Genomic DNA, 22,929 nt, shown 5'->3' with positions numbered 1-22,929 from the left:
CCAATAACTTAACACAGTGCTGTGACACAGGAAGTGCTCAATACATACCACTGATTGACTGATAATTCGATAGGTGGACCAGCATGGTGGTAGTTTGGAAGGAGAAGAAGGGTAGATTCTGGGGATGTTGTGAAGAAAGTACTCAGGATTTGGTGACAAACTAAATATGGGAGTTGCAAGAGAGAGAGAATTGAAGAAAATGCCAAGACTGGGAGTTTGGGAGATGGTGGTGCTGTCAATAAGGATAGGTGAGTTCAGTGGCAGAGAGGATTTGGGAGCAAAGATGAGGAGTTCAGTTTTGGACATGCTTAGTTTGAAGTGCCCTCGGGACAGCCATTAAGAGATGTCAAGAAGTCAGGAGGAGATTGCAGAGACAGAGAGAGGTTGTAGTTGGAGAGGTAGTATTAAAAGTCACCTGCAGTTGAAGTCTTGAGGGTAGATGATTGTCCCAAGGGAACAAGTGTAGCTGGAGAAGAGATGAGGAACCAGAAATGAATCTTTAGGGACTCCCACAGTTCAGGAGTGGGAGGCAGAGGAAGAGCCAGCAAAGGAAACTCTCTGGGTCACCACAGAGATAGGGGGAAAACCAGGAGAAGGCAGTGTCAGAGAAGCCAAGGTGAGGTAGTGTACCAGGAGAAAGGGCTAATCCACAATGTCAAAGGCTACTACAAGATCAGTGAAAACTAGGATTGGGTGGATTTGGGGCAAAAAGAGGTCATTGGTGACCTTGGAGAGAGAGAGCAGTTTCCCAAAACCTTTGCTCGGTGAGAGTAGTTTCTCACCCAAATGTGGCTCACATGGCTGGTCTGTCAACATATGGGAGGGAGTGATTCTAAAGTCATTTAAACAGTAACAGGAGTGGTGATAGTGGAACACCCGGTTCTAGCCTGGAGTCCTTCTGGTTCATAGTAAGAAAGTCAAAGTCAGAGAGAATAGAAAAGGATATTTCTAAGTGTTACATTCAATTTCCAAGCTGCATGTTAAAAAATAACTAATTTTCCCCTTTAGGCCAGGATATTGTGATCACGCACAAGGATAAGGCAATGACACATTCAATCTTTACTGTTAGATTCTCCCTTGTAAGGTCACTCAATTTTATGGTATAATAAGTATGGTTTTCTCCCATTATTTCTTCACAAAAGACACCATCAGAGACCTGTGACAGGGAGAAGGGAAGAGGGTAAGAATCAGGGTTTTTATCTTCAACAAAAAGTGGTATGGAAATTGTCAATGCCCAGACCCAGAGTCTGGTAGTGAGACAGAGTCAAGGAATGAGAAAAGATTCCTCAACGACAGGAATTGAAGTCTCCGAACTGTATAAACGTGACCTAAAAATGAGAGGAAAGGATGGATCCTTTAGGTTCTTGGAGATTGTGTTCGATATTCCTTCAGCATCGATGGCCAGAGGTGCTGCAAGGGGAAGATCACTGCAAATTGCCAAAACTCAGGACTTCATGAAGGAATCTAAAATATCGAGGAGAAGAGGATGCTACCCCAGAGTTGAACTGCAGGTCTGATTATATTATACAGCTATCTAGGGATAGGTGATTTTTTTTAATGGTATTTGTTAAACACTCACTACATGTTTAAGCACTGTTCTAAGTGCTGAGATAGATACAAGATAATCAGGTCTGACAGTCTTTGACACATGGGGCTTTTGGTCTAAGTAGGAGGGAGATCAGGTAGTGAATCCCCATTTTATAACTGAGGAAACTAAGGCATAAAGAAGTGCAGTGACCTGACCAAGATCACAAGTCAGACAAGTGGCAGAGCCAGGATTAGAACCCAGGTCCTCTGACTCCCAGTCCAGGGCCTTCCATAGCATGGATTTCTAATTGGTTTTCCTTTTTCACATTGTTACCTACTCAAGAATTACTCTCTGGGCACCAAATACTAGAACTGGCTACATCCAATCTGGAGGGGTTTTGTGTTTAAGTAGGAAAGGACCTAGGCTTACAAAGAGGCCTTGCTATTGTAGAGTGTATGAAAGCTGGAAGGGAGACTGGATATATTCTCTCTGCTATTAACAGCAATAACCCTGTACAAGTTGGGGTGTGCTGCCCAACACCCCAAAGATAACTTCTATGTACTTGAGTGTGGGCTTAATTGTAAATAAATTCAAGGCTATGGTGGCAATAAAATGAAAGATAATAATAATAATCAGTGTGGTACATGTTAAGTGCTTTCCCTAGGCCAAGCACTGAACTAAACATTGGGAGAGATACAAGATAATCAGGACCCACTCGGGATTCACAGTCTGAGAGGGAAAACACGTATCAAATCCCCATTTTGCCTATGAGGGAACTGAGGCACAGAGAAATTAAGTGACTTGTCCAAGGTCAAACAGCACACAAGTAGCAGGTCTTCCGACTCCAAGGCCAGTGCTGTTTCCAGGGACTATTAGGCTTCAGGGTGCCTATGTGACAGCATTTTGAAACTGCCCCCATCCCAGGAGGAAAATCTGTGATTATTTTTGTGCGCTGCTAAAAATTCAGGTGTCTGGAAACTCTCCCCTCAGTGGACTCTCTGGAGTTTTACTGGCTAGGGAGTTCCCAAAATACCATAGCCTCACAGAAAGAAACCCCCTGCATGCCATTCACGTGTGCTGTCCAGGTAAGTCCTCTCTGTGTGAGAGGCATGGCACTAACCACTATCACTCTTTTTAATTTTCACAGAGATTCTCAGCCTGAAGTCTTGGAACTAAGCCTCATCCCTTGCTCCCATCCGTGGAAGCAGCATGGCCTAGTGGAAAAAGCATGGGCCTGGGGGTCAGAAAGGATTGGGTTCTAATCCTGTCTCTGCCACTTGACTGCTGTGTGACGTTGGGCAAGTCACAACTTCTCTGGTCCTCAGTTACCTCAACAGTAAAATGGGGATTAAAACTGTGAGACCCATGTGGGACAGGGGACTTGTGTCCAACCTGATTAGCTTGTATCTACCCCAGTGCTTGGCACATAGTAAGCACGCAGCAAATACCATAAAAATGGTTAACGGCTAGTCTTAGCATTCACCACTGAGGTCAACTATGTATTCGATAGTCTACAGTTCATCTTCTTCAGGTTGCCCTCCCAACGTTAGCATATTTTTTATGGTATTTGTTAAGCACTTATTATGTGCCAGGCACTATACTAAAGCACTGGGGTAGATACAAGTTAATCGGTATATTTCTGAGACTGCTCCTGAAAGAGAGTACTTTGGAAACCAGTCCTTTCTTGCAATATTTAACACATATATTATGTGCAGCATACAACAAAATTATTTATAGTTTGAAATGACACTATAGAAATCCAGAGAAAGGCTGTGGGCCAGTGAAAAAACATGAGCCTTAGAGTCAGAGGGCCTGAGTACCAACCCTGGCTCTACTATTTGTCTGCTGTGTGACCTTGGGTAAGTCACATAAATTCTATGTGCCTCTTTTCCTTCTTCTTTAAAATGGGGATTAAGACTGTGAGCCCTTTGTGGGACAGGGACTGTGTCCAACCTGATTAGCTTGTATTCGCCCCAGAGCTTAGTACAGTGTCTGGCACAAAGTAAATGCATAAATACCATTTCAAAAAAAAAAAAGGCAACAGATTCACTTTCATGGACATTTTAATGTCTGTTTCCTGTAGACTGTAAGCTCCTTACGGGCAGAGGTCTATTGTTTTGTACTTTCCCACATGCTCATACAGTGCTTTGCACACAGTAAGAACACAAATACCACCGATTGATAGACCGGTCAAACTATGATAGGGGCCTCAGATCCAGGGCAGAAAATACTACACAACTCTAAAAAAAGGGGTAGCTGGTAAAAATGACATCATTAACATAGACAAGGGCAAGGTGACACTGTCTCAACCCCTTCTCCTGTGACAGGTCTGTTCATCCATCACACACAGATGGGCTCAGTTCTGCTTTTTAATGGTAGTTATTAAGTGCTTTCTATGTGCCAAAAACTGTACTAAATGCTGGAGGTAAAAACAAGATAAGCAGGTTGGACATAGTGCTTGTCCCATATGGGGCTCACAGTCCAAGTCGGAGGAAGGAGGATTTATAATTTGTTTCTTCAAACAGCTAGAAATCATTATCTGAGCCCTGCGAGGAACAGGGACTGTGTTCAATCCCCTCCTGTTTATTTTCTCCCAGTGCTTACTATGGTGCTCTGAACACAGTAAGTGCTTAATAAGTCCAATGATTACTAACTACCCCTCACAGACTGCTCCCTGAACTGAAGCTCATTTAAAACACCCTCTGTCCCTGCTCTTGCTTTCATTTGCTACTTTACATTACTTTAGAATTTTCAGAGGAGCTGGATAACTTCAATAAAGGTACACAACAATCTCTCTACTGTGAACATCAAGTTCTCAAAGCAAAGTTGTTTTAATTACCTTCACTCATTTTTTCTCTGCTCTACCCTCAACCAGGTTCAAACAGAAAGAATGGCACTGTTTCCCAAGTAGCGTTTTTGCAAGAGACACCAAACAAGTTGACAATGAAAAAAAAATTACCCCTCACAGTTACTCTTTCCAGAATAGATGGGTTTTCCAAAGTAGCATTTTTGCGAAAGAGACACCACACAAGATGACAATGAAAAAAAAAAAAAAATCACCCCTTCATAGTTACTCGTTCCAGAACAGAAGAGTTTACTGGAGAACTTTGCACCGACAAAGTTATCTTAGGAGTGGCCAGACGATATCATATTTAAAATTCAGATTTCTCTTCCATATCACTTACCTTTCACTATCAGTTCTGCATAGTTTGAAACTCCTGAACCACCATCTGAGCGAATGACACAACGGTATTTGCTGATGCTTCGCTGAGATGTGTCGGCTACACTGACCGTAGCCGAGAACCTTCTGTGATTGACCACTCGAGTCACCATCAGGGCTGTGTCTCTCCCATTCCACTGCTATCAGGGACACCAAGAAAAAAAACAGAAATAAATACATTAAAAATGAAGTCAGTGAAGGCAGCACTGAAAATTACGGTGAAATGTCAGCATTTCACCTGTCCTTATCCTGGAATGCCAAATAAGATGTATTTTTTAAAAAATGTTATTTGTTAAGTGCTTACTATCTTTCAGGCACTGTACTAAGCACTGGGGTAGGTACAAGATACTCAGATTGCAGTCCATGCCCCACATGGGGCTCTCAGGCTTTAATCCCCATTTTACACATGAGGGAACTAAGGAACAAAGAAGTGACTTGCCCAAGGTCCCACAACAGACAAGTGGCCGAGTGAGAATTGGAACCCAGATCCTTCTGATTCCTATGAATGTTTAACAATACTAGTGTTTTCCCCCAAGTGCTTAGAACAAATATCTGCACACAGTGAGCAGTCAAATATTATTAATTGACTATCATTTTCCTTATCAAGGCCTGGAAAAACCACCTCCCCAATTTAACTTTGATTTTAGTCAATCAATAAATCATATTTATTGAGCACTTACTAGGTTCATAGCACTATACTAAGCACATGTCCACAATATAACAGAGTTGATGTGGACATGTTCCCTGCATACCACTAGCATACAGTATAGAAGGGAGACTAGTCTAGTCTGAAGCACTTGCCTCAGCTCGGGCGATAATAGCAATTCTCCAGAGCACAGAGGCAAGTAACGGCTGTTTACATGAGTGCCCTGGCAGTAGACAAAGCAAATTTGCACAAGGCTATTCTGTGGAATTAAAAGATGCTTGGAGTAAAATATTTGTGCCGAGTGTCAGATTGATATTGAGGCTCAGTGAAATGTGGACATGAGTTATTTCTGCAAAGTGTTCCCTCCCCGGTTTGTAGCTCTTTCTTCAAACAAAAAAAATTCTTCATGTATTGATTTTTGGACTCTTACAGACATTTCCACCTTCCTTCACTAGTTGTGTTGCAATTAATGCCAATTTATTTCTTAGTGTGTAATCCCGACCTGTTTGGTGATGCATTACCTAGAGGAGGTTTCCCTTGGTTACCTCACCTGAAAGCAGTCACCTTATTTGCAAAATGGGAATTAGGACTGTGAGCCCTGTGTGGGACAGGGACCCACCCAAGTTAACTTGTATCTACCTCAGCGTTTTATGTCCTACCAGATCAATTTGTATCTACCTCATCAATTATTCCAATGCCTGGCACATAGAAAGTGCTTAGAGTTACATTAAACAGAAACTCCTTACCATCAGCTTTAAAGCACTCAATCACCTTGCCCCTCCTACCTCACCTTGCTACTCTCCTACTACAACCCAGCCTGCATACTTTGCCCTACTAATGCCAACCTTCTCCTTGTTTCTCAATCTCATCTATCTCACCGTCGGCCTCTCACACACATCTTGCCTCTAGGTGGGAACACCATCCCTTTCCCTATCCTACAGACAATTACTTTCCCCACCTTTAAAGCCTTATTGAAGCCACATCTCCTCCAAAATGGCCTTCCCTGACTAAGCCTTCCTTTCCTCTTCTCCCACTCCCTTCCACTTCTCCCTGACTTTCTCCCTTAATTCATGCCCCTTCCCAGCCCCACAGCATTTATGTACTATCTATAATTTATCTATATTAATGTCTGTCTCCCCCTCTAGACTGTAAACTCATTATGGGCAGGGAATGTGTCTGTTACATTGTTGTACTCTCCCAAGTGCTTAGTTCAGTGCTCTGCACACAGAAAGCACTCAACAAATATTTTTGATGGCCTAACAAATATCATTAAAAAAAAAGAAGGGAGGATGTAGTCCAGTGGTTAATGGAGCTAAAAAAGACTACACATTCTACCTGAGATTTTCCCTAGTTTAATTTGGGTCCCATGGCAAATCTCTTAACCTCCCTAGTTAACCTTGCAATTTAACTTAATTTTGTTCATTTCTAAATCAAACCTAACAGCAGTTACCTTCCCTATTACTGATTTAAACTAAGGTTTCAGGCAGGTTAATGAACATCAATGCAAACCAGAGCAGTTCTCCTGAAGGAAAAATTAACCTAGAGGAACCTTGCTAGACCAGATAGAGTCTGGTACATTAATATTGCAACCAGTTAGAAATGCTGAGTACAAAATATTAACCAGGGGAGATCTTGAAATGTGTCCAGTAAGGAAGCAATGTTATATAGATAATGGCAGTCTGAACTTTTATTGGGCTTTGGCAAATCTGATTAGTTTACACCTACCCCAGAGCATAGTACAGTCCTTGCCACAAAGTAAGCACTTAACAGATGCCCTAAAAATAAATAAAATTTAAAAAATTCTAAGGTTGCCAACTTTGCAAAATTGTATGGACAACAGCCATTTAATTTGAGAACAAGTAGGGGGTCACTTTGGAGAGGTTACCACAGCTTCTGTAATGGCCACCTACATTACGTTCTTCAACTTTGTGGAGGTCTGCCCAAACACCCAATAGATATCATGATTACTGAGCTTCTGTGGTGGATACGAATGGGTGCCTAGCTACATGTATTTGGTTTGGAGCTTAAAATCCTGATCTAAAGATAATTTAGTCTCAGGACCCTTTGAACTGTGTCAGTGCTGTAAGCTGGACCATCTGTGCTGATTTAGCCAGGATAGTCCTGGATTTTTCTCGTCTTTCTGGGGCAACTTAAGAAAATTATTAAAGGGATCTGGATGGGGGCTGCCACAGCTAAATTGGTCAATACATACTGATGATTCTGAAACTGACCTACTTTTCCCAGACTCCCATCTGCTCTTCCTCACTTTAAATCATTGGCTTTTCTCATCCAGGATGGATGTGCTCCATTTAGGGCCCAAAAGCATACTGAGACATGTAAGAGGGCTCTTCCAAAATTCTGGGGTCCTTGAACTGCATACTTCCTTCCTGTCTAGACTTTAAGGGCATTGAGAGAGAAGAGGTATGCACACAAGCTCAGATTGGGGTTTGGATGTCCCGATTTCTACAGAAAGAATCTGAATACCTTAACATGCTCTTAAGGCCTGATATTTGCTGAATCAGGAGAAAAATAGGGAGGGGTTGAGCATTGAGTCTCCTTACCTGAAGCCAGAGTTTGTCATGCTGAGACCACTTTCCCCCAGCAATGCATTGGAATGTTGCATTCTGCCCCACGTTAACTTCCACATTTTGAAGGCGGAGGAAGTGAGGTGCCTTTCCTATCAAAGAATCCAAATATCATGTGGTTAGAGCCCAGAGCAGAGACTTGCCTGAAGAACCTATATAGGAGAGGACAGTATCCCAGATTTCCCCCTTTTGGAGAGAGCAGCCATGGGGATATACTGGGTAGGGACCGTCTCTATATGTTGCCAACTTGTACTTCCCAAGCGCTTAGTACAGTGCTCTGCACGCAGTAAGTGCTCAATAAATTTGACTGAGTGAATATAACTTTTCTTCCATGCAGATTTTACAAATGGACCAGAAACTACCAAAATCAATGCACACAGACATTTCTGAAGACAAAGATCTTAATGTTGTGACCAAGGATCGTTAATCAGAACAAGGGTATAATCTCAGAGATATTTTTTTTCCAAACCAAGACACTGCCCCCTGCATCCTTTTCATGGCTCCAGCAATAATGCTCTTGTCCCAAGGAGACCCTGGCATTTCCAATAAACAATCTGGTAGTTCTCTCCTTGTGGACAGAGCTTTCTCCTTTTGTTTTCACCCAAGAATGAGTGGGACCCACTATCACACATACAATTAGACAGAAAACTTTAAAGGAACCAGGGAACTAAGGCAGGCATCAGTCTGTTCCACAGCTGTAGCATTGAGGTTAGATAAAGAGAGAATAAAGAACACAAATGAGAGATTTTCAGAGGCATCCTAGAGAATTGTTACCATCAACAGATGTTCTCTTTAGATCTTCCCACCAAATTTAGATGATTATTAAACCAAGAGTACCATAATATCTACTTGCCCAAATAAAAAAAAAATCCAGAAGACTATAGCAGACCATTTTCCATAAATGTCCACTGTATGAATGGGGCTTAAACAACTATTACACAATCAGACCACTAAACACCTTCAAAATGACTACTCCTTGATCACTAATTGGCTTCTCATTTTGACTGCCTAATCACTGAGTGAGTTTAAGATGTCTAATGATATGAACTGGTTACCTAAAATGACATGGGAGCAAAGTCATTGGTTATTTGTTGTATATTTAGGACAAAATTGCTGATGTGTGTGACAATTTAAAGTTATTCCCCAAACCTGAAGTATCTTCTCCCCAAATTATGGCATTTAACATCTACTCCTTTGTCCTTTATGTTGCTCTTTAGGCTAGTAAGCTCAAGACAGGAAATCAGATAAGTGAAGAAAACAGTGATCAGAGAACACACAAAAATGATTTCAGCCATTCCAGAAAACACTGGGTAGCAACCAGCGATTTAGTGGCAAAAATGGAATTTTTAAATATCATGAAATCACTCAGTGGAACCAAAATCATAAAACTGTGAGCAAAGTTTCCCTGACATTTATCCATGATGACTTTTTAGTGATTGAGCTCTTGTAATGGATACAACAGAAACTGTAAGAACCTGTAACAGAGCCACAGTACATTTAGGGCAACATGAAAATGTTAAATGGTCTATGAAGAATAAACTAGAGGCTTGAGTTTATAAGAGAAAATCATTGCCTTCATCCTGGCTTTAAGCATTACAGCTATGTTTCAGTCATCTTTTTTAAACACAATAGCAAAGTTTAATGTTATTAACCTCCTTGCCAATCGATGAAAGAAACAGCAGCAATCAGGCTGCTAAAGACCCTGGAAGTTTCTGAATATTTAGCAGAAACACTTATTGATAAACTCTGTGCGTTTATTAGTAGTGAAATGGCTTCAGAGGAGAGATGTGGGAATTAAAAGGGCTGAGGTTGTGAGAATACAAAGACCTAAATGCGGTTAAATATTTAACGTCTGGGGAGTGAATAAGTAACTGGACATTAAAGAGAGAGAGAGAGAGAGAGAGAGAGAGAGAGAGAGAGAGAGAGAGAGAGAGAGAGAGAGAGTGAGTGAGTGTGTGTGTGTGTGTGTGTGTGTGTGTGTGTGTGTGTTTTCACACATGCATGGAAGGGGAGGAAGAGGGTTTTGGAAAGAAGGATTATCAATAGGTCTTCAGCCAGTCCAGAGATTCAGACTAACTGGCTTCTATCTGTAATTTAATTTAATATTTGTCTCCCCTGTAGGCTGTAAATTCCTTTATGGGCAGGGATCATATCTACCAACTCTATTATACTGCATTTTCCCAAGCGCTAAGTGCAGTGCTCTACCCATAGTAAGTGCTCAGTAAAAGCATTGATTAATGGCTTGATTTACCAATTGTTCTAGAAAAAAAAAAATCAGCAGCCATCGCCCTTACCTCTAATTTGTGTCAGATTTAGCTCACATATTTAGAAGACTACAAGACTACAGTTGCAGTTGACATGCTTTAAAGTTGTGAATGTGGGGCATCTGGCATATAGTGCCATTCTTGCAAATGCTTGCTAAACAAATTCCATTTTCACGTGCTCCAAATGTTTTTTCAAAATTTTAATTTGCTACTGAATTTCAACAAGTGTGATGGGTGTATGTGCGTGTGGAAGTATATAAGTAGAGAAGCAGCATGGCTTAGTGGAAAGAGCACGGGCTTGGGAGTCAGAAGACATGGGCTCTAATCCCAGCTCTGTCGTTTGTCATTCATTCATTCAATTATATTTACTAAGCACTTACTGTGTGCAGAGCACTGTACTAAGCACTTGGGAAGTATAAGTTGGCAACATATAGAGACGGTCCCTACCCAACAGCGGGCTCACAGTCTAGAAGGGGGAGACAGACAACAAAACAAAACATATTAACAAAAAATAAATAGAATAGTAAATATGAACAAGTAAAATAGAGTAATAAATCTGTACAAACATATATACAGGTGCTGTGGGGAGGGGAAGGAGGTAGGGTGGGGGGGATGGGGAGGGGGAGAGGAATGGGGGGCTCAGTCTGGGAAGACCTCCTGGAGGAGGTGAGCTCTCAGTAGGGCTTTGAAGGGAGAAAGAGAGCCAGCTTGGCGGATGAGCGGAGGGAGGGCATTTCAGGCCAGGGGGATGACATGGGCCGGGGGTCAACGGCAGGACAGGCGAGAATGAGGCACAGTGAGGAGGTTAGTGTCAGAGGAGCGGAGGGTGCGGGCTGGGCTGTAGAAGGAAAGAAGGGAGGAGAGGTAGGAGGGGGAGAGGTGATGGAGAGCCTTGAAGCTGAGAGTGAGGAGTTTTTGCCTGATGCGTAGGTTGATTGGTAGCCGCTGGAGATTTTTGAGGAAGGGAGTAACATGCCCAGAGCATTTATGCACAAAGATGATCCGGGCAGCAGTGTAAAGTATAGATTGAAGTGGAGAGAGACAGGAGGATGGGAGATCAGAGAGGAGGCTGATGCAGTAATCCAGTCAGGATAAGATGAGAGATTGAACCAGTAGGATAGCAGTTTGGATGGAGAGGAAAGGGCGGGAGTTCTTGTCTGTTGTGTGCAAAGTTCTTGTCTGCTGTGTGACCCTGGGCAAGCCACTTAGTTTACCTGTGCCTCAGCTACCTCATCTGTAAAATGGGGATTAAGACTGTGAGCCCCACGTGGGACAACCTGATTACCTTGCATCTACCCCAACACTTAGAACAGTGCCTGGCACATAGTAATCATTTAACAAATACCACAATTATTACTGTTATTATTATTATTATTATTATTATATTGTGTGTGAGTAAGGAGATTGAAGGAGAGCAAAACTAGGCAGGGGCATGGACAATGGAATTAAGTTATGTCTATGTGCCAATAACTGTACTAAGCACTGGGATGGGTAGATAATAATCAAGCAAGACACAGAGGAAGTGAGAAAAAGAGGTAGGAGATGAAGGAATGAGAAAGAGGAAAAGAAAGAAAAGATTTTTGGCCTTGAGACAGCTTTAGTTACATCTGAGTTAAAGAACTGGGGCAGAAGAGTAAATTATGCTGCCTTTTCCATTTTTCCTGTCTCAGGTATTTTGGCATTCACAACCTCCAACCTCACATAGGATGAGGTGAGTACTCTGGAAACAAACATCAATCAAAGGTATTTACTGAGGGCTTACTGTATACAGAGTACTGTCCAGTGCCTAGAACAGTGCTTGGCAAATAGTAAGTGCTTAACAAATACCAACAGTATTATTATTATTACTAAGCACTTTGGAGAGTACAACACAACTGAGTTCACGGATACAATAGATGCTTTCAAGAAGCTTACGATCTAGTGGAAGAGCTTCTCACCTATAATAATAATAATAATGGCATTTATTAAGCGCTTACTATGTGCAAAGCACTGTTCTAAGTGCTGGGAGGGGATACAAGGTGATCAGGTTGCCCCAAGGGGTCTCACAGTCAATCCCCATTTTACAGATGAGGGAACTGAGGCTCAGAGAAGTTAAGTGACCTGCCCAAAATCACACAGCTGACAATTGGTGGAGCCGGGATTTGAACCAATGACCACTGACTCCAAAGCCCGGGCTCCTGCCACTGAGCCATACTGCTATAATGGTTTTCAGCACTGGGAAACTCCTTTTTGCTGTAACAGTGGTTACATTCCCAGAGCCTGCTCCTCTCCACAGTTGCCTGTGCATTAACATTAATGTTGCTTTGATTTAGCAGGTGATGTAGAGGGGAGGAAAGCAATGGAAATTAACCCCTAGATTTGAAATTGGCTGCCGCTCAGGCCAAGGTGTAGAAAGGCTAGTCGTGTTCATTTCTGTACACTTTTGACTGAGGTATACCAATCCCAGGAAACTGAAGGCCAAGAATCTGGTGAGCCAATATCATGCTTGAAGACCTACATTGAGAAGGGGTCCCTGTATGTATGAGGGGTGCCTCAATCATCACCAAGCACAAACACCGACTAGAGATTCCAAATTACAGTTCTGATTTTATTCATGGAGGCAATAATGTGATGGGGTGGATAGTCTGACCTCTGTATTCAGACCTAAATGGGGCACAGATATGGGGGGTTTAGATTAGACACACCAATGTGAGCTTCATCATGTTTATCCTAGTTATGCCTCATAACCTATTTTCATGGTCACTGCCTCCTGGTTATTCCCCAGGCAGGAAGTGAAGATAGAACTTCCTGCCCCACTTAGGGCTCAAAGTCTAGGACAGAGGGAGGAGGATTGAATCCCCATTTTGCAGATGAGGGAACTGAGTTAGAGAAGTTAAGTGACTTGCAAGGTCACTGAGATGACAAGTGGCAGAGTCGGGGTAAGAACCCATGTCCTCTGACTCCCAAGCTTGTGCTTTTTCCATTGGGCCATGCTATTTCTCATGCTTTTAAAACTTCCATTTTTTTTTGATATTTATTAAGTGATTACTATGTACCAGGCACTGTACTAAGCGCTGGGGTAGATACAAACTAATCAGATTGGACATAGTCCAGGTCCCCTTTGGGGTTCACAATTCTAATCCCCATTTTACAGCTGAGGTAACAGACACAAAGAAGTTAAATGACCTATCCAAGGACACCCAGCAGATAAGTGGTGGAGTGGGAATTAGAACCCAGGTCCTTCTGATTCTGTGGAAAGAGATGTAATGAAACTGCCATACCTGAGCCAAGACACGCCAATTCATGGAAACATAGCCCTTAGCTGAAGTAACACCTTTTTGAGGAACACAAATGTTAATATGAAAAGTTGAGAAGGTTCCATCCAGTTTAGAGAATCCTTTGTAGTGGCTTAATTTTACTGCTTACCATTGAGAGTGTGTTAACATGCCCTGGCACCTAGGATAACCATATCTGAGAATCAAGATGCCTATGTCAGTGATTGAAACGTGCATATAGGGGAGGGGGTGGGAAGGGAGCTATTAGTTGGTATAAATGTAACATAAAAAGTGTCTTGGGATCTTACACTGATCACCTCCTAAGGTGTGGTGTCTGACCATTCTGCTGAATAAAATTTGGAGACAGTCCGAATCATGTATGTGTTTCATTGACCGTGCAGAGCAACGAACAGGCATAATTTTACATGCAACAATTCCCAGGCCTGTGCTCTATCCACTAAGCAACACTGCTTCTTTTGTAAACTCTAATTGTGCATTACAGGCAAAACCCACTTCTGGACCAGTGGCTCAGCTTCTGACCCATTAGCTAACTTCACCAGACAATTGAATATACCTGTTGGATCTGTTAGAGCAAACCAAGACTAATAACCAGAGCCTACACAATGCCCGAAAGTATTGCTCCGTCCCAGGCTACTTATTCTTCTAACATGGAAAGGGCTAGGGGCAGTAGACAGGAGCTCTTAAGGCCTGGAAATACGTTCCATTTTAATTAACATTCAGTTGAGTTAATTGTTTAGCAAGGGAAGCACACATGGGACAAAATTAATCTCATTAAAGGTTGTCATGTCTCTTTTAACAAAATGTGTGTGTTCTCTGGGTCATAACTCACAGTTGTAAATACTGAAAATATTCAAATATACATTTCCAAATAAATAGAACCTGGATCAAATGCAACACAAAAGGGCTAGGGACAGAGTCTGGGAGTCCTTATCATGGCTCCAGTGCTCTACAATATGAGCCAACTACTTTGATAAATCTTACAAAATGCCTCTATGGAACTGATGAGTAGATTTAAAATTCTTTTAAAGGAATTAATAGCTTTGGGGCATTTTTTCCTTCTGAGTGAACATTGCACTAATTTTCCCTTTTTAAAAAAAAACAACTCATGGGGACTCCTTTATCTCTTCCTCTTCAGTGGTCTGAATCACTCTAATAAACAATCAGGGCTTTATATTCCCTTAATAATGGGATGGGAGTTTTTAAACAGAGATATTTGGCACTATCTGCAGATTCATATAGGTACTGCCTGTTGCATAATTTGCAAAATTATGTATTTATTCAGGATTGATTGCTGCGCCTGTGAAAGCATTTTGGAAGGATAAAAGAAGATGTTTGAGAGCTGACTGAATAGGATGAAGTAATGCATAAGACTGCATAAGGCAGTACTACATTAGGAAAAGAAAATGTGCTTACTGCATGGATGAGCAAGAACACGCACTTCGTCCACTGCTATGTATCCCGGATGTCCCTTCAATGATACGGATTCAAATATCACCTGCAATGGGAAAACACTTTTCTTAAAAACCACAAGTCAGGAGGCATCATGCAACAACTCTCTCTCTGTCTGTCGTTTTTCACCAAAGTTTTTGCATTCTGACAATGATGCTCCATTAAGGCTTAGGTAGGGGGAACCTAAAATTGGAATTTTCAGTGGTAAACTGTCAAACCACTGAAAAGCCAAAGCCTGATGAAAAACAGGAAGTGCATGGACTGGAGGTCATCTCCCACCTGAAATGGATTTCTCTGACATTATCCTGAGGTAAACCAGGAATGAGAACCCAGTGATGGAAGAGTTGGACTTAGGGTTCCAATGTTCACCTTAGGAACATTGGTGAAATCCACCTACTCAAACACACTAAGAGGGAGCAAAGCATAAATCAAAGAGAGTTGGTTACAATTATTGTGTGATTGTCCTCAAAATATCTCTCATTCTCTCTCTCTCTCTCTCTCTCTCACACACACACACACACACACACACACAGAGACCCACAGATTCCAGTTGTTCAGTAAGTATTACTTGATGTTAAATACTGAAGAGAGACTCCTTGAACTTGCTGCTTTGTCACTGGTCAGCTATGGAACAAGCTTTAATGCCTTGCTGAAGTTTCACTTATGTAATTTCAATTACAATTTTAAAAATAAACTTCCTTCCAAAAAATTCAACTCCAGATTTTCAAATGGAATTACTCTAAATATATTCTTTGTCTTCCCTGCTGGCCCTTCCCAGTTCTCCTAGTATTTTTTTTTTTTTTACCAAAATCCCTCAGGCAGGAATGACTAGGGGCCAGTTTGGCTGGACAAGTAGAACAAAGATTGGTCTTTGAATCAATGATATTTATTGACCACTTACTATGTGCAGAGCACCAAACACTTGGGAGAATACAACAGAATTGGTGGACAAGTTCCCTGCCCATAACGAACTTAGAAGCCATACTTTGCCCCTAGTATTTAAGGGAAAAATTAATCCATTTCCTACCACTGAGACTGAACTTTTATCTTCCCAGACTTGATCTGCCACCACTATAGGAAGGCCAATACCAAAAGAATTCAGAGAGTAAAATTCCATATACGTAATGTCCTGGAAGAACTAGCTTTATTTCACAAAAGCAGTGCTGGTTTAAAACACACTCCATTAAATGAAGGGCTAAGCTGGAGCCTCTAATTGGGCACCTCTAAACTGTAAGCTCAATGTGGGCAGGCACATCTACCAATTCTGTTGTATTGAACTCTCCCAAGCACTGAGTACAGTGCTCTGCACATAGTTAGCACTCAATGAACACCATTGAGTGTCTACTCAAAGTGTTTTCTGCCTCTCCAGAAGCAACAATCCATGAGGGGAAAAGAGGCAGAAAATTATTAAGTCTAGTTAATCGAAACAATGATGGCTTTATCATCCTTGGACCCCTCCTACTGGTGAATAGAAATGTACAATTTCCACTGCCAAAACTTACAATTTCATAAACAAGAAAAATAAAGTCATAGTAAGAAAAACTTTAATAATGACCATGAGGAAACGGCCTGGGTTTGAAAGGTAAAGCAATATCTTGGTTTCAGTGGCGGCCCTACAACAATTTCTTTGAAGCAGAGATCAATAACTTTGAAGGCATTCTTACTGCCAACCTCTAGGAGAGCCCTTAGTGTATTTTATATCTTTGTTCATCTCTGTGACAAGCCATATTTCATTGGCTTTAAGTAGAAACACCTCTTCAACCCCTTCCCCTCGAGTGCACTTTCCTCAGTAGGCTGGAAGGACATTCAGGCTCTGAAGCTAACCCATTACATTAGAGAAACCTTGACAATTCTACCCCATTGCCAAATAGATTCTTAGAGGTTTTGACCAAACCAGTGAGTATTTGAAACACAGACCCTGTGTGGGGTTTGTGAAGTTGTTTTGAACCAATTTCTACTAATTCAACAACTGCTAGGGGGTTGAAATTATCAAAAAGTAACGGCATTTTCTTTAGAAGCTGATCTCTCACAACCTTACTTTTTGTATGTTTTTGTAGTTCTAGAGGTTGATCACTGGATGTGTGTGCGTGTGTGCATACATATATATGTTTTTTCTTCCCTCCCTTTTCTGCAGAGTCTGTTTCAAGAATAAAAAGGACAGCTGCATGTGTATTTACATATAGGTATATATGCTCGTATATATACACACATATATGTATATACACACACACAGTTACAAATATACATTACATTTTCTTTATGAATTTTGACATATTGGAATAAAGGCTGTAGATTAATGTGCTTTTCCATTCTGTTAATGTGAATGATACACCGGTTAACCATTTTCTGTGCTTTCAGTCACTCTGTTTCACTATTCTACCATCACAAGGCTTCTACAGTTGCATAGCTGCCACAGGCTTCTGTAATCTTCTGGTAAACAGCCGATCAGTCTTATGGACATAAGTACACAGCATCTGCACCAGCCATATTTTAATTCCTCTTGCTATAGTTGACAGTCTCAAAGTTGTTAGAGAACTACGACCTTGGAGTCTAAGATGTAGAATCCAGTGAAATTTTGCCAGTGTGCTTATCTTCTAAAAGCCTCATCACCCTTCTTGGGTAGAAACATGGCTTTGGGTTTTTCTTTGCTCCCAATGTGCTCTGAGCATCTATTCGATGTCCCCTTTTGTTCTCAGCCTCAAGGATTAGTCTTAACAGTTTAAATGGGGAAATCCTAGACAGTCTAGACTGGTGAGTTCTTCTTTGATGCTGAACTGGTCAAGTCAAAAACCAGGTACAAGGATGAATTCCTGTTAAAACACTTATTGTAGGCAGTCAAAATTTACAACAAAGATTACCCATTTGGATTCACTTGCCCTACTCCATTCTCTATGCCATGCATATTGAAGGGGTTAGAAATACTTCATCTTCAGTATTTTGAATCAGTACCTCCCAACACTTAAGAAGCATTTTATGGGCATTTTATGTTTTTTGTTAATCGCTTATTATGTGGCAGGCACTATACTAAGTGCTGGGGTACATAAAAGATAATTAAGCTGGACACAGTGCAGGTCCCACATGGGGCTCATATTCCAAGTAGGCAGGAGAACAGGTTGCATCTCCATTGTACAGATGAGGAAATGGAAGCTCAGTGAAGTTAAGAGACTTGCCTAAGGTCACACAGTAGGCAACTGACTCCCAGGACCCTGCTCTTTCTGCTAGGCCATGTCTTCCCCTCATTCTGTCTATGGGAAAAGTTGCTGATGAGAAAGCAAAGGAGCCGTTTTACTGGTTCACAAACTTGTCACTCAGAACTAGGATGGTCACTGAATTGGCATCCATCTTGGATAGTCCCTCTCTTGCTTGAGTACACTTCCAGCATGGAAGCACACTCACGCATAAACACAGAACACAGAAACGAAACATGGTAGTCTCCCCAAATTCTTACAGCATGCTTAGCAGATTGCCAAAACACAACATTCTTAGTTGGAAACTCCTCTTCCAGATCTAGGTCATTCTTGGCCTTAGAATTTAGCTTTTAAGTGTTTTGTCTCATCTTCTTTGATGTCTTCTGGGTCCAGGCAATGGCTACTAGAAACTCACTAATGTGGGGAACACGTGAAAACTGATAAATGTCATTCACCAGGTAGTATCCAGCTATCTCACGCTCCATTACCTTGGCTGCACTTGGTACAATAAGCAATTCACCTTTCTCTCCTGCTTTTTCTAATTGGCATTTTGGAGGGTGATCCACTGCTCTACCTCAGCATTCTACCATGGTTTATGTCGAGAAAAAACCCAAGTTATTACAGGAAGCAAAAACAGCTTCTGATCAGTTATCTTCAAGAAAATACAAAACAGGCATTTATATATCCTGGACCATTGTGTGATTCTTCTGCTTACTGTGCCCCTTCCTCTAATGTATTTCTATTATATCAGTCCACATATTCCAAATTTTTCACTGCACTGATGAACAATACACTTTATCGTTTCTTCTTAACTAATTGGTCACGAAAAGAAGCAAACAAAATGCCAGACATTTAACAAAAGGCAGGTGTTTTCATATCTCCCAGTACTTGTACTGCACAAAGAGTAATTTAACACAAGCAGATGATGGACTATATGACAGGTGGCTGCAAAATGAATTCCATAGTTTTTTAATCTTGGGAAAGAAAACCCAAGAATCATTTAAAATGTTAAATATAATGAGCATCATCTGGAAAAATGCCGAAGGCACCGAGCATCACTTAATCAACATTTAAAAAACTCTGACTTCAGTTAACACAGCCAAAATACACATAGTGGCACATGAGAAATCCAGGAATTAAGGTGACTCTTGCAAAATCAGCATAGCCAAAAAAGCACACAAATAGGCCAAAATGACAAACCATCATTATCAAGGAGATGAATCCATTTTGGGAGCCTGAATTATGGCTTTAGTAAATGAATACAAAAACCATCATGGTTCTGTGGCAGGGAGCCCACAGGGCCTAAATTGGAGGGAGCTCTCCAAGCAACATCTGGCAGGATTAGAGTTTGGCATCTGGGACTCCAGTAGATAAGACTTTGCTCTCTTTACCTCTCATGTTGGGTCACAGAGGCTACTCTTCCTCTCAAGAAATTGTGGTTTCAGGCCCCAATATCACTACCACCCTCCCAACACCACTTACTTGCTAAGAGAGGGTAGAATAGTCAAATAGAATACAACCATGGACACAAAGTGGCAAATCTGGACCACAGAAATGCTAGATGGATCAGTCAAGGATGGATTAGCCACCGGTGGCTTTTCTTTCAGCAGAACAAGTCAAATCTGGCAGGTGTTATTGTAAATGATGCATTTTTATTGGACTCCTGCTTCAATGAGAGAAACTTTATTCAATACCAAGTTTGCAGGATATGAGTCTTAATGATGCCTCTTGATAACCCTGCTTACTTAAGGGCTACCTCATTCAAAGCAACACTACAGGATGAATTTTGTGGCTTGAACAGTAAAGAGAGGTCACTCATGCTATTCAACTCTGCTGAAAAAGGCCTTCCATCCCTTCTACAACCATCGCTGTCAGACACACCACGATATGTTGCCTTCCAGGAGGCTGGGATCCAACTTAGAGAACTCCCACTCACTATTTATTCATGTCCTGATTCAGAAACCTTTTCTCCAGACACACTGACAAATCTTTCAGTCTATGAATCTTCCAATACAGAAATATTGACTCTACTGCAGTAGTGGGCAAATGTAGGTTTCTCCTCATATATGTGGGCAGGGCAGGAAAACTACATATGTGTGCTCTTCGGTTATGGAAAGGTGGGCCTGGTTCCATACACCATTTTGGATATAAGCCATCATGAAGTAGGAAGTCCCCTCTCCAGAGTCACACCTGGAAAGTATGCGGTACTGTACCAGTCTCAACTACAGATGGGAGAGTCAAGCAGAGGAATAGCCATTCAATTCCTACCTTGGGCAGTGGCTAGCAAGTGGAAGGCGATCTGTTACAAGTCAAAACTCACCTGTGCCTGGCAGCAGCAAGGGAGAGAGTTAAGGGTGAAGACTCAAGTTTACTGTGTGGAAGGATGCAATGCTAAACCAGTTCTGTATTTTTACCAAGAAAAATCTATGGATATACTACCATAACAATTGCAGGTGGAGTGTTCTGGGAGAGATGTGTCCATGGAGTTGCTGTGGGTCGGAGACAACTCGACAGCATAAGACAAGAAGCAGGAAGCAGGTACACATAATGCAAAGATTGGGCCCCTATTTAGGTAGTCCCTGTTTGATGCAAAGGAAGAAACACTTGCCTTAAATCTAATCTGTTCAATGGTAATTTGCCATTCACTTGCTTGCCTCCTTGTTCCCCCTCTAGGCTATAAGTTGCTTTGAGAAGGGAAAGTGTCTGCAAACTCTGTTGTATTTTACTCTCCCAAGCACTTAGTCCAGTGTTTTTCACATAGTAAGCACTTAATACATATGATTGATTGAATGGTGGAAGAACAATATCAGGGGCTGGACCTCTGCTGATCTTTGGGGCTAATCATTCAGGAGGCATGACCCAATCACCTCCAGCAGCATGTGACATCATTGGACAATGGCAGCAGAGAAAAAGTGTCCTGGTATCACCAGGACATCCTTCCTCACGATAGTATACATCAAGACCCAGAATGGGCAAGCAGATCTGATTCCCTTGAATGTCCACAGTCCACCAGTGGCACTGCCCACTCTTCTCCCTTTCTCCCCTAGTATCCTGCTCCTTTTCAATGTGCCAGTCAAATAAGCCCCACCTCCAACAAGGAAAATGGCTCCTGAAATTGATAATCTGAATGTGGGGACTAGGGAAATATGTCTAAACATTGAGATTCTCTTCAAACCCCCTGCATTAATACCACTCCCACAATAAAAGACATCAAATACTGCAGCAAAGCAAGCTCTTGCTCTGAAATGGAAACCTGGCCCCAATCCATCATTTCCAAACCTAACCTCAGCCTAGCCAGAAGGATTCAATGTCCAGGAGTCCAGAGGGAAGGAAAAAATGAGAACCCATAGAGATGATACCTGATAAAAATGTGGCCAAAAGGTGCTGATGGCCAGCTCCGCCTTCACCCATCCTTCTGTGACAATCCCCGAGACGTTCCAGATGGGGTTCCCCTGGGGGCCACCGTTAACTTTCACGTAGACGTTCAGTGACCCGGGACTGGACCGGTCACGGCTGGATAGGTAGTAATGGAAATCGATGCAGTGGGTATCATTCTCCTTCAAGGTGGGCAACAGTAAGTGAGCTTTCTGTCCAGAAGCCCGCCCAGAGCTGTTCACCATCATGAAGGAACCTAGGGATTTCCCCAAACCGGAAGGTTGAGGGTATGGGAGTGGGGAAGGGAAATGGGAAAGGAGGAGGGAACAGGGGAAGGAGGAGGAGGGGAAGAGGGGGAGATGAGAAGACAGAGAGAGGGAGAAGAGAGGAGAAAGGAGGGAGGGAGGAAGAGAGAAAAAACATTAAAAATAGCAAGAGACTAAGGAAATCCAACTCCACAAAATTAATCATAAATAGAAAATGAAATAATTTACAAAAAAATGTAGCCATTACATGATTAGGTGTTGATAAAGTGAATATCAGCAATGACAAAACAGAGGAGACTAAAAAAAATCTGCAGTTTCTCTTCTCTCACTCTGGAAAAAGGGTTGTGCTTTCTTTGTTTCTTCAATTTATCCTTCAAACATGCAATAGAGGGATGAAATCTAGTACCTCAGCTCCTTCCTCATTCTACACCTTCTACCTCCCTAGTCACTTTTAGCCCTACTCCCCCTGTAGATAGCTAAATCCTACACATTTCCAAGTGATTTCACCTAGAGGTATTAGTGTTCACAAGCTGGATCAATGAAATACTAGCTTGCAGCCATGATAATGAGATCTTGGTTGGGTGGTTCGACACCTGCCAGCTCCACAAAGAATAAACCCAAATAATACATATGCTCCTGCTGCCCTCTCCTTCCTGTACTTTGAACATCTTCTGTCTCAGCTTTACATCCTCTTTTAAATGGACAAGATCTAAGTGGATCCCAGGAGAGTCTGGGGAGACGGGCCTGAGCCCACCTTAAGAAGCGTTGCTGCATCTTCTACTTCCCTGCAGCTCTGAACTCTGAGTGGAAGACTGGCTGGAGAAAGAATAGATTGGAAGCTCCCTGAGGACAAGGGTCATTTGTACCTACTCTAGTTTACTCTCCCAAGTGCTTACTACAGTGCTCTGCACACAGGAAGTACACGTTAAATAATATTGATTCATTGATTTATTGAGTATGCATCATTCTGAAGCAGGGGCCTTGCCCTGGCCCTTACTCTTACTGATTCTCACCATCACCCAGTGCCCAGAGTAAAGCTGTCCCTCTCAGATGCTTCCTGCAGTAACCCCTTAACTTCCAGGGGGCACATTCTTCCTGCACACTAACTGGATCCTAGATTTCACAACTGGTAT

The 22,929-nt window shown here is 42.0% G+C and overlaps 1 protein-coding gene across 5 annotated transcripts in view; it reads right to left on the bottom strand.

The window, feature by feature from the left end:
- PTPRT (protein tyrosine phosphatase receptor type T) overlaps nt 1-22,929 on the bottom strand; it is a 700,314-nt gene that overhangs the window by 579,472 nt on the left and 97,913 nt on the right. For all 5 annotated transcript variants that reach the window (XM_038750174.1, XM_038750176.1, XM_038750173.1 and 2 more), the window contains exons 2-5: nt 21,515-21,786; nt 14,932-15,013; nt 7,956-8,071; nt 4,714-4,888 (exon numbers count right to left, since the gene is read on the bottom strand). In XM_038750174.1, coding sequence (XP_038606102.1) covers nt 4,714-4,888; nt 7,956-8,071; nt 14,932-15,013; nt 21,515-21,786 — 645 coding nt within the window. The remainder of the gene's footprint in view (nt 1-4,713; nt 4,889-7,955; nt 8,072-14,931; nt 15,014-21,514; nt 21,787-22,929) is intronic.

The sequence above is a fragment of the Tachyglossus aculeatus genome, chromosome 8, assembly GCF_015852505.1.
Source record: "Tachyglossus aculeatus isolate mTacAcu1 chromosome 8, mTacAcu1.pri, whole genome shotgun sequence".
In the NCBI taxonomy this organism is placed as follows: Eukaryota; Metazoa; Chordata; class Mammalia; order Monotremata; family Tachyglossidae; genus Tachyglossus; species Tachyglossus aculeatus.
This window is presented reverse-complemented; position numbering and strand designations above follow the sequence as displayed.